A 16,643-nucleotide genomic window follows, 5' to 3' on the forward strand; every position below is an offset into this window, starting at 1 on the left:
TCTGTTCTCAATTACCAGAGTTCAAACAGAAGCAAAGAGAAGTTGCAGAGAATTAACAGTTTGATACAGATGATTTTTTTAATGCGTTTGCTAGATAATACTCATCAGAAAATTTAAAAACATGTTTAATGAATCTGTTGATACAGGAAATATATTTTAACCCCAAAAGGAGGCAATAGATTGTTGGAAGTATATCAGTGAGTGCCAGCTAATACCCAAGTACTGGTATTTCTTTACAATGTACATACAATAAAACTTAAATTCTAAATCTTACAAAAGATATATCTTAATTAAAACCATTCTACATATATCTTAGCTTAAAACTTCTCAAATTTAATCTTGAAATATCTTAAACAACTAGAAATTATTTTACTTACCCAATTAAAGCAACTCTTGGAGCTACATATTCTGCTGCATGTCCTAATCCTAATGGAAATGCAGCTCTGCTATTTGGTTCTACTGATAATATACTTGGAGGAAGCTGACGAACTGACTCAGCACCTACAGTAAAATAGAACATACAAGAATATAAAGAAGGATAATCATTAACTGAACATCACATGAGCTTACAGATAAAACTATTTTTAAGACATTGCAACTATCAAACTGTAATTGTAATACAAAAAAAAAAAAAAAAAAAAAAAAAAAAAAACTTTAAAAATACAGCATAACTAGATTACCAATCATTTCAAGCATTAAAAAGTAGAAAGTAAAAACAGAAGAAAAAATTATAATGATAAATAACTATATTTTCCCCTCAAATTTTATCATAAACCTAGCAATTATGCAAAACACATGTTATAATAAATTGAATAATAGACCTCTACACAAATATGAATAAAAGAAGAAGTTAAAGAAGTCAAACATTGATTAGAATAGCAAAACTTGAGCTTTAAAGTTATTCTTATTCTCAATAATGCTTCAGAACATGAAGCTAAAGGCTTCAAAACATTGCATCCAAATGTAGAGATTTTATTTCTTCCCCAGAACACTTTCTTAATTCAACCACCGGAAAGAATCATAAAAACATTCAAAGCTTATTAAGTCAGGTCTGTTTACAACTCATCAAATAAAGCACTAGATAAAGAAAAGTACAACATACTAATGGCATTTTGGAAGCAATTCAAAGACACAGCACAGAAATGATTAAACTTGCATGTGAACAAATAAATTTATCAACAGTGAATCAGCTCTGGCCATATGTTGTCAAAAATTTTAAAGGATTTTCATCAACTGAAAATGAAGCGAAAAAAATCTTACAAAATGCGGAAGCAACAGGTGGCGAAAGATTTTTCACATATGGTAAGAGAAATAAAAGAATTAGTCAAGAATGATGATCATGAAATGATGAGTTGGATGATTTATAACACCAGCAGATGGTGAAAGCAATGATAGTGAAGAAGATAAAGAAACTTTAACCCATAAGTTAAACGAGCTGCTAAAAAAAGACAAAGAAACTGTCTGATTTTTAATGGAGATTGACCTAAATGAAGAAATAAGAGGACACTTTATGAAAGATACTGAGAAACTTTGCACTTCTTACCATGAAATGTTTAATAAATTGTATCAGACATCATTCCAAACAAAAAACACCAGCTATTTTTAAAAATAATTGTATCAGGTCTCTACTTATTAAATAATAATGGAAATCCTTTCAATTAATATTTATTTCATTTTTCTATTTTAATTACTAATTCTCATTTTAATTAATAATAATTTGGTTTGTATAAATTATACATACCTTCCTCATCTGAACTATACTTAACCCATTTTTTCCAAAGAATGTTAACATTGCAGAACGTGAGTTTGCCATACCTACAATGTGTTAATGATGTAATGTATTTTGACAAATTTATGACCCTTAGAGAAAAATATTTACAGTCATGTGAAATTTCATATTTGATTGCTAAGAATAAAAAGTCATGCATTATTAAATCTGTTAACTTTTTCAAATTTATAATTGTCAATTTCTAAGTGACTAAGTTGTAAGTAAGACTTTAAGCAAGGTAAATATTTAGTTTTATTTTCGTTTACAAATAAATTACTTCTTTTAGCACTCTGTTCTAGTGCCATAAATGCCTGTTTGAGAGCCAATGCAGTTCGGGCAATAATGCCAATGTCATCAGCATAAACCAATATTTGCACTGAGTAAAAATATTTCCTCTACTATTGTTCTTCGAGTCTCTAATAACTTTTTCGAGTGCTATGGTTAAACAGGAGGCATGCCAATGCATCTCCCTGTCACACTCCATTTCTTTACCTCAAGTTGTTCTATGTAATCACCTGTATGCATACTTGAATTATGGTTTCTTTGAGAGTCAAGACTACAAGTGCAATAAGTTTTTCTGGAATTTTTAATTCAGGAATACCTTTTATGAGGAGTTCTCTGTTAATACAATCATATGCTGTTCTAAAATTTAAAAAAGATTGTGAGTCTCAATTCCAAATTCTCTACATTTTTTAAGAATCTGTTTTAAGTTGAAAATTTACTCAGTTGTAGATTGTCCCTTCATAATCCACATTGATAGCCGCCTATCAAGTTATCAACAAATGGCAAAAGTCTGTCAGGACGAAATAACTGATACAACAAAAAATGATTCTATCAAATTATTTTATTACAGGGTTCATAGCCACATTTTAGTTAAAAAAATAAGCACCTATAAGCACTTTTCAAGCACATTTTAAGAAAAAAAATAAGCACCTGTCTAATTACATTATACACAACTGCATAACCTTAAAAATTAGACTTGTAATTTAAAATATAAGAAATGCAGTATTTATTAAGAGAGAATAAGCATTACCTCAACCATGGAAAATAATTACTTTTTTTTTTTTTTTTTTAAATAACAGTTCAATTTACAGAATAATAAATAACAGTTCAATTTACAGAACTAGTTTACAATGAGAGGAAAAAAACTATGCAGAACTAAACTATATTACAAGATTTAATGATGAAATTTCAGTTCAAAATAGAGAAAATAAATAATAATAAGGCATATTTATTGTGTTCACTTGGAACCTAATAATAAATACAATTTATTTTTCCACTCATATTGATATTTAAATAATTTAAATCTAAATTCTGAACATTTTCTAAATTTTCCCTATGTGATATTACGCAATCGGAATCAACAGCTGCCGGTATTGGGAGAATAAAGAACTAAATAACTGGGGTGTTTTTCATTCTAATTTTCAACAGACGGCATTAAATTTCCAGAATAAAACCAATCTTCGCTTGGGTTGGTAGATCGCAGAACTTTTAGTCCTATTCAATCCAGATTGGAAAGTGACAAAAAAAAAAAAAAAAAAAAAAAAAAAATTGCTTGTTTTCCAGCGAACTGTAACAGTTTCAATATTCGAGATTTTGCGGAGAAAGGGGAGAACCTCCCAATCTTCGTACTGTATAATGTATTGGCCAAAAGAACAAAATTATTTTGACTATTCGATTACTTTCCCTTTATTTAAGCCATTCCGAATATTATTCCTTAGAAAGCTAATCTGTGTTAACACACAACCATTTTTGAAAGTTTACTATACTTCAGCAGTTACTGCAACTATGTTATTATAAACATTCATACATATGCTCATAATAAACACGAATATGAACTGACCAAGCGGATAAACATGATTATGAACTGACCAAGCGGAACGAGAATGCAGATTATTAAGATCTTGATAGAAATTCAAACGTGTGTAGTATTTGGGTGGGAGGAAAAGAATGCCGAATGTACCGGAATTTTCTACTGCTTTCGCATTTCTTTGACCAATAGAACGACGGTCACCTGTCTGTACTCTTCGTGCACACCAAAGGTTATGTTAATGCAGAGAAAGGTGAAAAGCTATTTCCGGGAGTAATTTAAGTAGAGATTCACCATCTGACATTCCATATTAGGAAGAAAAGTTGTTTATTTAGTTTCGGCTTTGGTATCGGGAAAAATAGTGCATTCATTAAAAAAAAAAAAAAAAAAAAAAACACTAAAAGCAAAAAATATGCACTAAAAAAAAAAAAATAAGGGCTTGAAAGAAAAAGTAAGCACCTATAAAGGCCTTTATATTTTATTTTCAAATATAAGGACTTATAAGCACTTATAAGGACCGCTTGCCATTAAAAGATGAAATTATTACTGCATCTCTAACTGAACAAAAATATGATCTTGCTGGTCTTTAAATGGCTAAAATCAGCTTTTGAGGAACTAAAATGACCTTATCATGTCACTTCAAGGAGAAAACAACAATATATTAACTTCAAAAGGCAAACTGAAGGTTTTACTGAAAAGACCAACAATAGAAGAATAGGATGAAAAACAATTAATTCGAAATGTTTTCAACTATAGACAAGTTTTATAGTTGATGAAAATAATTATAAGACTTTTATTGCAAAAATTATTACAGATCACTTCAAAATCTTAGAAACACAGTTTTGCAAATACTTGACACTGAATTTTGAATGATTTGAGTTTTGTGTGAGTTTCCACTCAAATCTTGATTGAATTTGGCATCAATGATAGAAGTGAATTTCTCCCAATTTCTGAAATGGGATTAAATGTTCTTCAATTATTCAGCACCACATATTTTATGAAACAACTTCTCCAGCCTTAACATTTATTGAATCCAAACATTGTTCAATGCTAAAAAAATGTTGAAACTGCTTTAAATTCAGCAGTGTCAAATATTGCACCAAGATTTCAAGCACATCCTTCTCATTATGTTTTCTTTCCTTAATTTGTGTACACTTGAACCAAATTCCAAAGCTACATCTTTTCATAAGAATACTATTTACTGCATAAATAAATTATTAATAGGAAAATATTTATTTTTATATCTCTCTGTTATATTTAATAGTCTGGATCATGAAAAAAATCTCAACCATAAAAATAGTCTTTGCACATTATCGGGGCATAACTGTAAACAATAAATCTTGCTAGTCACTGATGTACAACAAAACAGTATTTAGGACTCTTTGTGATAATACTTTCTTTTTAATTCTATAAACAGACATAATTTCTTGTTCAGTTACAAAGTTCCACTGTTCAAGTCCTATAATTGATATGTCGAGAATACCGACTAATTTGTCAATCGAAATTTTTTCGCTTTCAATAACCTCTGTCACTTTCATCGCTATCGGAAGCGAATTATAATGACGAGGAATTTGATTTAAATCATATCAAAGATGGAGTGCATCGAGATGAAATACTACATTTAATAAGGAATTATAAGCCAAATAAAATAAAAACATCTGCCCTGAAGATAAGGATAGTGCATGACAGATCACACTGCGCACCGCAGCGTTAAAGATAAACAAAGTTTAGATACACAAACGTTAAAGTTTAGATAAACAAAGGATATGCCTTTATCCATTTTTTTTGCAGCAATTCCACTTTTTGTTTAATGGACTTCGCAACATACTTTCGCTTTGTAGATCTTTTACATATTAGTAAATATACATCAGAAATTCTATTTGATATAATCGAAAGTTCAAGCTTACTTTCATATAATTGCTCTAAAAGTGAGCAAAAAATAATAAGCCAAATCCAATTCGAAGATTAAAGAACAATGCAATCTGCAACATTAACTGAATTAGATAATTTTAGCTTAGCTTATACCGTCCGTTATACATTAAACGTGCATTCATAAACGTATTTTGCGCACGCGCACACGAATATTCGCAGCCGTAAAGGTTTTACGCGCGACGCATGCACAGAAAGTTTGTAGCTTTGAGGTCCGGATTATAGATCATTCCGGATTATGGGTGTCCGAATTAATGACTTTTGACTGTATATCTAAATATTCTTTGCAAAAAGGTTCATATAATCATGGTTTCCAGTCCCGTTTACTCTTCTTTGTGTTTTGTTCTTAATATGTACATTTTGATGCATATTTTTCGAATGCTGTGACAGACACTACCATTCAATCATTCACTTCAAATTTTTAATCACTTGTTCACTAAATCCTACAATATTTATAAAACATAGGATGTGAATTTAATCTGTTTCAAGGATACTCTGAGGATGCTTGTTTTGTTCCTTTTTTGATTAAAGAATGCATATGTACTCATACACATACATATACATAAACATACAAAAAAAGCATAAACATCTAGATGTGCATGAGTAAAGTTATTTAAATCTAGAATAAACAATCTGCTAAATTTACAGAATTTTCTACTTGTTAGTTTAATTTCAGTAACTTTGATATAATATACTTGATTATGTGCAGATCTTTAAAATTAAAAAAAATATAATGCACAAGAGCATATTAATTTTATTATTAATAATATTAATTAATAATATTATTATTAATTAATATATGCACAAAAGCAGATTAATTTTATTACCAGGAAAAATGGATGATATCATATTTTTCAAAGTAGAAACAGCTGAATCCACAACAGAATTCTTATTTTCTTCATTCCACTAAAAATAAGTAAAAAAACCAAAAATTGCAGGATCCGCTTTCAATAACATATCCAATCCAATAATATATTTAACATACATTCAAACTCACATTTCATCACAAATCTTGTATTGACAATGCAAAATGAATCTGCTTTTGAATATTTAAATGAACTGCATCATACTTTACAGCTGCACAATACTTTTAACTTGATAATCATTTCTCCGTTCTATCTCTTATAACCAATTCCTTCATCAACTAGGAATTTTTAAATTTAGTATTACCTTCAGACATTTCACACAAAACAGTCACAACTTGATATGCGTGCATATGTGTATATACATAACAAAAATTATAATTGATGTATGTTATTAACACTTTGAAATTTCAGACACAAATTTAAGGATACATATACTTGAAATTTTTTACAAGTTGAAATATATCAATGTCAAATCAAAACAATAAGCTTATTTCATTTTCAAATGCATATACGGACTTGTATTTTAACAAGAAGCCCAACTTAATTTCAGTCTTGTGGATATCCAGTATTACATAGAATGAAACAGCTAATTACATAAAAGGATAAATCCAGTTTTATTCAAATTTACTTTCTTTTTTTGGGGTAGTAACTATTCCGTAAAATTATAAGAATTTTTGCATACTTTTATGAGCAAAACTACATTTTGCATAAAACTTCAGTACTATTTACAGCACAGTCTGAGCTTCCTATCTTTTGTTTTATTAAAAAAATGCACTTTCATTAACTATTGAACAATAAAATTGAATCACAAAAATTAATTTAAATATCAACGTTAAATACCAAAATGTTACAACTTAGATGAAAATTTCCATTAGATGGGCATCAGCGTAGGATCATGCATTCAAATTTTGAGTGACAAACTTGAGATGCATTGTGTGAGTGTAAAGTATGTGCCGCATTTACTGACTCATGATCCGAAACAGATCTGTTTTGAAATCCGCCAGGAATTGCTTGCCACTTCCAATGACAATAAAAACTTTTAAAGGACGTCATAGCAGGCGATGAGATGTGGGTTTATGGCTTTGATACTGAAACAAAGGTGCAGTTGTTGCAGTGAGAGGGCAAAGGATCTCCTCGTCCAAAAAAAGCCTGCATGAGTCAGTCAAAAATCAAGATGATGTTGATTGTGTTGTTTGATTGCATTGTCTATCATTTAATTTCTACCAATGATCAGGTGGTAAACAAGGAAGTATAGCAAGGAGTTCTAGTGTGTTTTAGGGGTGCTATGTGCAGGAAAAGGTCTGAATTGTGAAAAAAACCAGACTTGGATGTTGTATCATGACAACATGCTGGCTCATGCATTGCTCTTTGTTCACAGCTATCTAGCAAAACTTCACACTCCAATTGTGCCCTATCTACTATATTCTCTGGACCTAGCCTGAGCAGACTTTTTCCTGTTTCCCAAACTAAAAACCGCATTGAAAGAACGTTGTTTCCAAACCATAGAGGAAATTCAGGGCAATGCGATAAAAGACCTACGTGCCATCCCATAAAGTAAATTAAGAAAGCTTTCCAAAAATGGAAGAAACAATGGAAACAGTGTCTGGCCAGTACAGAGGATACTTTAAGGGGAACAGTGCTTTCAGTGTTGTACAATAAGCAATAAAGATGTTATGAAAAAAGTTTGGTTTCTTTTTGAACACACCTCTTTTTGAACCATTATGTTAAATAATCTCATTACTGATAACCACAACTGTCACTCTAGTTATAATGCATCTAATTATAACATTCTTATCTTACAATTATCCTTTGCATTATTATTTAAGTTTCTCAAATGCAATGCATGCAGAAAGTGCTGTAAAAAGTGGAAGAAATTAAAATTAAGCATTTAAGCTGTGATAATAAAATGCGACTGAAGAATTGTGACCGAAATGTCATGCACTGCAAACAGAATTCCCAATTACGGAAAAATTTCAATAAATGACCATAATATCCATTAATATACAAAAAACACTTAACAACAAGGAAATTCCTTCAAGTAGTAAAAGTGTTAACTGATATATATCAGTGATATATATAATATCAAAACCACTGATATATGATATAATATCAAAACTACATATATATGATATGATAGTTTGCTACTATATGATTATATATATACTGATATATGATAGTAACCACTGATATATGATAGTTCCTTGATATATGATATGATATCAATACTTTGTCAAATATCAAAAAGTTTAGCATTGGATTAAAATAATAATGAAACAAATTTTACGAAGTTCAAACCCCATGGAATATAATTTCATGCTTAAAAATTATTTTTATGTATACTAACTAATGCTGAGTTTAAAGTATCAACAAATTCCTCCTCTGGCATTTCTAGAAGTTTTTCACTCATAGGCAAAGAGACTGTCCATACTAAAGAGCACTGGTCATCAGACAACTGAAAAAGACACAAATACATTTCAATTAATATTATTTTCAGGTCATGTTCATATAAATTTTAATTATGAATGTACATTCATTACTGACTTTGATTTCATTATATATTTTCATAAGGATGAAATTACACATACAATTTTCCTCTTTTTCCCAACAAGTAAGTAAATAAAGAAACATGAAATCTGATGTGTTTTATAGCTACTTTATTTTTAATTTAAAGAAATTAATTATTTTTAATTTAAAGAAATTAAAAGTTCTTTCATTTAGTACATAAATGCATTTTACTTGTCCAATGGGTTCAAATGTCAAAACTTCAACTAACCTAGTTTTAAAAAAAGAAGTTATAGTTTAACTGTAAGTTACATACTATTATATACCGTAATTTCCGGAAGAAAGGCCGCATCAGCGTAAACGCTGCACTCGAGAAAAATGGAGGGAAAAAAATTAAAATTACACTGAAACGCCGCATCAGTGTAAATGCCACAATAGATTAAATTGCGCGTGACATCGTCGTGGGCCGTATAGATGCAAAAACTCAACCTAAGTCCTGATATATGACATACCAGTTAAGAAAAATGCATGAAATGAAACCATAACTCAAAAATAAATTAAAGGTAAGAAATGTATAGCTTCTGTGCCGTTTAGAGACATTTTCAAAAATTTTCCGCTCCCTAATTAAAAACTATCCAACAAGTACTTGTACCCTAACTGATGGGATCTGTATTTGGCAGAATGCCAAGAAAAATCCATTCATGCTGAAGGGGAAATACATCAGAGTTCGTTATTGCGAGGCAGGTGGCAGTTGTGTCGCCTTTGAAAAAAATTGCAGAAAAGCATGGAGGTAGGAAAGGGAGGAGGGGCCATTCCGCCTAGAAGTGAAGCACTGCTTTGAAGCTTGGGTCACCAGACGGGGTGTTCTTTGTTTACATTCAGAAGCTCGCTTGACAAGATTCTGATAGTATTTCAACACACGACAGTTCCATAGAAATCGAAAAAGGGACACTCTCGCATGAAGAAACATTCATAGTGTGATGGATAATAGCAATTTGTATAGTTTACTGACATTTACGCAAAAATCACATCTTGGTTATTTTTCGATAACAAACAACAGCGATTTTGATTATGAATTTGTTTTATAAAATTCTAAGCTGTTGAATGACAAAAATATAGATTTTAAGAAAATTGCTAAAAGAGATGTGCCAAAATTTATTTTCTAGAAGATTTGAAAAGTTTGAAACTTGATGGCTAAATTTAAATATAAAATTATGTATGTTAAAATATTTGTAATTAGGCACATAGGTCAGATTAAGTTTTTATTAAATAGAGTAAAGCATGCAAGGGCTATCTGCCTAAAGAGAGAGATGCCATCATGGAGGAATTTTGAAGAAAAACTGACCTTTGAGTGGGTATTAAAAATAATACTTATAATTTTCATTCAAATTATATTCATATATATTTTTTATGTAAAACTTTCGGGTGTATGCTAAATTAGTGTAAATTACTTTACACGAAAAATATAGTGAATGCACAGAAATTAAAGATTTGCACATGCCGGAAATGATAAATAGGAAATATGTATGGGTATTTATGCATGTGCTTGCAAAAAGCATGTATCTGCCTTTGACAAAATACGTAAATATTCGTTAAATTATTTATAAATGTATTTGAAATGAAGAATTTATTCACTTATAAACAACTGTGAAAGTACTGTGAAGAAATCTAATGATTAAATGTATCTAATTTATAATGATTATAAATGTTATCTAAATATATAATAACCTTAATATTGAATTGTAAACATAAATTGAAATCCTGTTGACAAATACGTTATAAAACTATTTAAGCAAGAATTGTTCATATTGGAAAGCAATCTGTTAAAAGGTATTGTAAAGCAAATGCTATGAGATGCGCACTTAAGAACGTAATAAAGAGTTTTGGAATATGTATTGTTGAAATGAAGGGTAAAAAAAAATTTGATAAGTATAATTAAAAGAATTATTCCCTTTACATTTTATAATAACTCAGTTACAAGTTTTAAATAATACTTTAAAAAAAAAAACTTATTTTATTCCCTTTCAGAAATGTTCAGAGAAAGTCAAATACTATTTAATACCTATTTAATTATTAGGAATTAGCAAAATACTTATTTAAAGTATTTCGCTAATTCCTAATAATTCTCTAATTTAAAATGAACCGAATAGAGCATTAATTATAAATTGACTTACATTTTTCGATTTAAAAGAAGCCAAAAAATCATGTCATATTTAAGAAAGTATTTTAGGAAGAAGCTCTATAAATAGAAAAGAAATATTGCATAATTTTAATATTAATAATACAATAAACTTTGATCTTAATTTTTGTACCTTAATCGAATAAAATCGAATTACCTTAATTTTTTTTTCTAATGTAATTAACGAAAACTTGTGAAAATATTTCATTCAAATTAAACCATTCTGAGAAAACTGTCCTGTGAAAAGTATAGCATTTAATTCCGTTCAGAATGAAATGTTGTTTAAAAATATGTTGTTTTCACATACTTAGGACTCTGAAGTGTTGTAGAAAAAGAAAATATATACATTTATATGTATATTTGCGACGTAATTACAAAATATTTACACCCGAACGCGTCAAATCCCATAGAACTCAATAGTAAATGACCCAATGTTTTGGTCACCACGTAGGGATCGCCGGTGCTTCAGAGCAGGGTACGGAGAAACTTGTTTAGGGCGACTCCATGTTACTTCCTACCTCCATGCAGAAAAGGCAGGGGTGGAAAGAGGATGGGTCCTGGAAGATTCATCGAATGGCAGAGGAGAGAGACTATTCAAACTGATGAGAATGTTGATTTGACAGGGGGAAGAATGTTATTGTTCTGAGATCTCGTTTAGGGTGAATAAGGCATGTAGGTCCATTCAAGGGAAAGGACGTAAACAAAATAACGTTCGCAAAAAGCAACTGAGTGGTCTTTTGTGTGGGAACAGCACCAATCTATGCACAATGACAAGACCATTTAAACTATGTACAATGACCATCATAGGAAATATTTTATTTTTAGTGCACCTAAACGCCGCACCCGCTGAAAATTTAAGTTTTAAACACGTAAACGCCGCGGCGTTTCTTCCGGAAATTACGGTATTTATATTCCTTTTACAATCTTACTATTTTATGGTTTATGAAGGGAATACTGAAAAAAAAATTCTCATCCAGAACACCATGTACACTAAACCAGCTCTGTAATACAGACAAGAAATAAAGATATTCCTCATAATTAATTTTTTGCACAAAAATTATTCCTCATAATTTTTGTGCAAAAAGAAATCGGTTTTATTAACTCTCTCTCTGTCTCTCGTTCTTTTCCCCCCCTTAAACTGTTAAATTGAATATCATTTCATTTCCATATCATGCTTTCAAAAATTTTGATTACATTAATAAAACATATACAGTCAAAAGTCGTTAATCTGGACTCGTTGGGACTTCCACGATTCCGGATTATCGATTTTTCCGGTTTATAGATCATCAGTTTAAATCTGGTAAGATGGCATGCAGAAATTACAAAATTAAAAATATGAAACAGTAATTTATGAAATAAAGAACAATTATGATCTAAAGGGTATCAAAATTTACAAAAAGAAAAAGCTTATTAAACATTTCTTTCAATGTAAGTTGCTTCATTTCAAGTGATAATACTTTCTCTTTAATTCTATTAAACAGACATAATTTCTTGTTTAGTTACAAAGTTCCGCTGTTCATGTCCTATAATTGCTGAGTCGAGAATACAGACTAATTTGTCAATCGAAATTTTTTCGTTTTCAATAACCTCTGGGTCACTTTCTTCACTATCGGAAGCGAATTATAATGACGAGGAACTTGATTTAAATCATATCAAAGACAGAGTACATCCAGAAGAAATACTACACTTAGTAAGGAATTATAAGCCAAATAAAATAAAAACATCTGCGCTGAAGATAAGGATAGTGCTGACAGATCAACTTCCAATCCGCGGTGTGAAATTGATAAACAGATTTCGGATTTCGAAACATACTTTCGCTTTGTAGATACAAATTACATATTAGTAAATATATATCAGAAATTCTATTTGACATAATCGAAAGTTCAAGCTTACTTTTATGAAATTGCTCTAACAGTCTGCAAAAAATAATAAGCCGGATCCAATTCGAAGATTAAAAAACAACGCAATCTGCAACATTAACTGAATTAGATAATTTTAGCTTAGCTTACACTGTCCGTTACACATTAAACGCACATGCGCACAAACATATTCGCAGTCATAAAGGTCTTACACGCACTCGTAAACGCCTGTGCGCATGCATGAATGCAACGCATGCGCAGAAAGTTTGTAGCTTTGAGGTCCGGATTATGGGTGTCCGAATTAACGACTTTTGACTGTATTGTTCCTATGCATAAAATGAATATGAGCTAGTTTCTTTTAGAAGTTAATTCTAAATTTATTGATTCCAGGAAGGCATTTCTCTAAAGCATATACAGTACTAATTCCGAAATCCGAACTTGTCAGCGATTCCAGATTTGGGATTTTTACGAATATTAAATCATCAGTTTAAATCTAGTTAAATGACATGCAGAAATTATAAAATTAAAATTATGAAATCATGATTTATGAAATAATGAATTATTTATGATCTAAAGGGTAACAAAATTTACAAAAAAAAAAAAAAAAAAAAAAAGCTTAATATTGATTTTTTTATCTTATTAAATATTTCTTTCAATTTAAGTTGCTTCGTACTTTGTGCTAATACTTTCTCTTCAAGTCTGTAGACAGGCGCAGATATGCAGCAGAGGAGCCAAATTATTGATCATACAAATTTATGTTAAAATTATTGTTTCTTTAATAACAAGGTATTTTATTTAGTGTCGAAATGAAATTGAGAATTGGGACTCTCCAGATATTTTATTATGCTCGGACGGGGGAATCAAATGCACATGCGTAAAGCCTATGAGAAAAATGGTTTTGAGGTCTGGATTTTAGATCATTCCGTATAATGGACGTCTGGATTTCGGACTTTGTACTGTAATATTTATGACCTGTGTCATATCCAAACTCAATGCAAAAAGTTTGTAATATAAACAACAAATTGATTATGTCATAAGTTTTAGTATGTGCTTCAATTTTTCATTTTATTTATTTTATACTAAACCATATAAATAAAACATACTGGCAGTAAAGCAACAGGTCCAGTTGTTAGAAAACGCTGCCAAGCTACAATATTTTCTGTAGGCTAAAGAAGAAATAAAACACATGAAAAAATCAGCATTTATAAAATTAATTTTAAAACATTTAATTAAAAAAACAGTCTTCTTGCATAAATTATGCTCTGACATTATCACAATTTTTAATATTTCACTTCTAATATTATTTTTAAATTATTCCAAAAATAATGATTACTAGTTCCTGATAGTTGAAATATCCATACAGGAATAAAATTAATTTATTATTAATGATTTAAATTATCTTTGTTATCAGACTAATAGCAATCATGGAATTTCATTTTTTAAATCTGTGTCAATTTCTAAACAGTCACTTCTAACTGCAATTAATGTACATAGTTTATTCTTATTTTCTTCAAATAATAATACTTACACGTTACTTACTATCTCTAGAGAAGATAAAAATTGCTTGGAACTAGGGTTGGCCATTTTAGTAAGGTTATCATTAAATATTCATCAGGAAACTACAATTACTGTTCATTTAATTCTCTAACTAATTTTTTAAAATTTTATATGCATATTAATTACCTTTAAAGTAGACATTTTCTACAATACATCAGCTTTAATCCTTCCTCATGTTTTATTTAATGTCCTCTAATCTTTTTCCTTCAAGGTGGCTTTCAACTTAGGCTGGAATATTTCCTTTGCCAAAAAGTTCCAATGTTAGTATTGACATGTTCCCAATCTTAATACAGACAAACTAAAATTATAGCTTGCACATAATAATGCAGACTATAATTGTTTCACACTGTAAGACAACTCTGTAAGACTCTTTGGTCACAGTTTGATCCGGATGATCAAACCCAACAGTGTCAAAAAGATGACCCTACTTCAACAGTGTCAAAAAGCATCATTAACATAACTTTCACATGGAAACGAATCTGCCTGACCTTTTTATCTTGCAGATTTAAGTATATTTCCTTTGCTTTATTTTATATCATGCTCTTATTTTATCGATAAATCTAGCATCCAATAATGATGATGAATAAAGAAGAATGTGAAATACTTAACAACAGTTTCCTCAAGTCTAAAATTGATATGAAGTGATTGCGTTTCTCATCCTTTCTGACGAGCTTGGGAATAAATGCTGTTGACACACACCTCACTTCTAGATCTTAGAGCAAAATTTGTTGAAACAAGGCAATCGAAATATTTGTTTCTGTAGTAATAGTGATTGACCCAAAGTGTTCGATTTCATAATGTTTTCCTCATTCTTATAGATATAAAGGCAGTCAGGTTGATGATAATGTTTAACAGAAATTGCATTTGTATGTAAATATCACTGAAATGTCACCATGCAACTCACTACATTTTTATCATGTAGTGAGTTTGTGTAGTTTGCACCAATTTCCTATGCTGAAAATAAAAATTAATACAAATTTACTGTTCCTTTAGATCTGCCATTTTACACTGTAATAAGTGTCCTTAATATTATTTCCATAACAATTGAGGCCTTTTATACAAAACTGCAATGTTGTCACATCTACTGACAGTATTACATTAGGGCTCAATAAAACAATTTGTGAAGATAAAAAAAAAAAAGTATATAAATGAATACTCTATTTATGTCAAATAATGAAGCAAAAAGATATGAAATCACTTGCACTGAAGATTTATATTAAGTAATGAATATGCAAATAAATATAGATATACTTTTCTACACTCAACCCTCCAAGTGGACAATCCTTTAGTCCTAAAACTATAAACTTCTTGAAAAAACCATTAAAGAAAAATTAAATTTTCTTGAATAATAAAATTCCAAAATGACTCTTCTGTTTTGTACCTTGATTCTTTTTCTTCCAATATTTATACTAGCATAATTTTCTGCACACATTTCAAAACATGTGTCTGTATACTTAAATGTATCATAACAAATATTTTTCAACATACATATACAGCTCGGTGGGTTAAGTTATATAACTTTTTATCTGTTTAATTTATGAATTTTCAAAAATAATACAATATTTTTTAAAGAATTTTTTACCTCAGATAGTTTTAATGTTGCAACGATACCTTTCTGATTATACTTCCAACTGATATATTTAACATTCAGTTTTTTGCGAACAAGAGAATTTACTCCATCAGCTCCAATCTGTATCAAAAAATTTAAATGTTACATTATAATATTTAAAATTAATTTAAAGTTTAAAAATCCTTTAAACCATTATTAATCACCATGAAACTATAAATACATTTCAATATTATGCAAAATTAAATGAATCTATCACATTTAAAATTCTAGCATATTCACCATGTCAAATAATTTTAATTATTCCAATGATAAAGATATACGTATATATAAATTAATCAAAAATGAAAATAATGTTGACTTAATATAGGGCATAAATATAAAAATATAAAACCAAAGAAAATGCTCAAAAAACAGAATACAACACATAATCGTAAAACTAAAGCAATAAAACCAGTGCTAAAATTTTCAATCATCCTTGTATCAAAAAAGGGGGTTTACATTTTAATTTAAGCTAAGAAAACAAAAAACAGTGTTTCAAATGAATGAGATTATTAAAACAAGCAAAAATTAAATCAGTTATTATTAAATACCAGTCTGTGAAAC

General features: G+C 29.6%; 1 protein-coding gene across 3 annotated transcripts in view; it reads right to left on the minus strand.

Annotated features, from left to right (window-relative positions):
• Coq6 (ubiquinone biosynthesis protein COQ6, mitochondrial) overlaps positions 1–16,643 on the minus strand; it is an 83,984-nt gene that overhangs the window by 33,412 nt on the left and 33,929 nt on the right. For 2 of the 3 annotated variants that reach the window (XM_085816948.1, XM_035358132.2), the window contains 5 exons: positions 16,053–16,160; positions 14,017–14,079; positions 8,718–8,825; positions 6,335–6,413; positions 378–501 (listed from right to left, as the gene is read on the minus strand). In XM_085816948.1, coding sequence (XP_085673074.1) covers positions 378–501; positions 6,335–6,413; positions 8,718–8,825; positions 14,017–14,079; positions 16,053–16,160 — 482 coding nt within the window. The remainder of the gene's footprint in view (positions 1–377; positions 502–6,334; positions 6,414–8,717; positions 8,826–14,016; positions 14,080–16,052; positions 16,161–16,643) is intronic. The other variant, XM_085816950.1, reaches the window with a different exon arrangement.

The sequence above is a fragment of the Stegodyphus dumicola genome, chromosome 5 (genome assembly GCF_044657685.1).
Source record: "Stegodyphus dumicola isolate Sdum_Otavi_A_Nest chromosome 5, ASM4465768v1".
Classification (NCBI taxonomy): Eukaryota; Metazoa; Arthropoda; class Arachnida; order Araneae; family Eresidae; genus Stegodyphus; species Stegodyphus dumicola.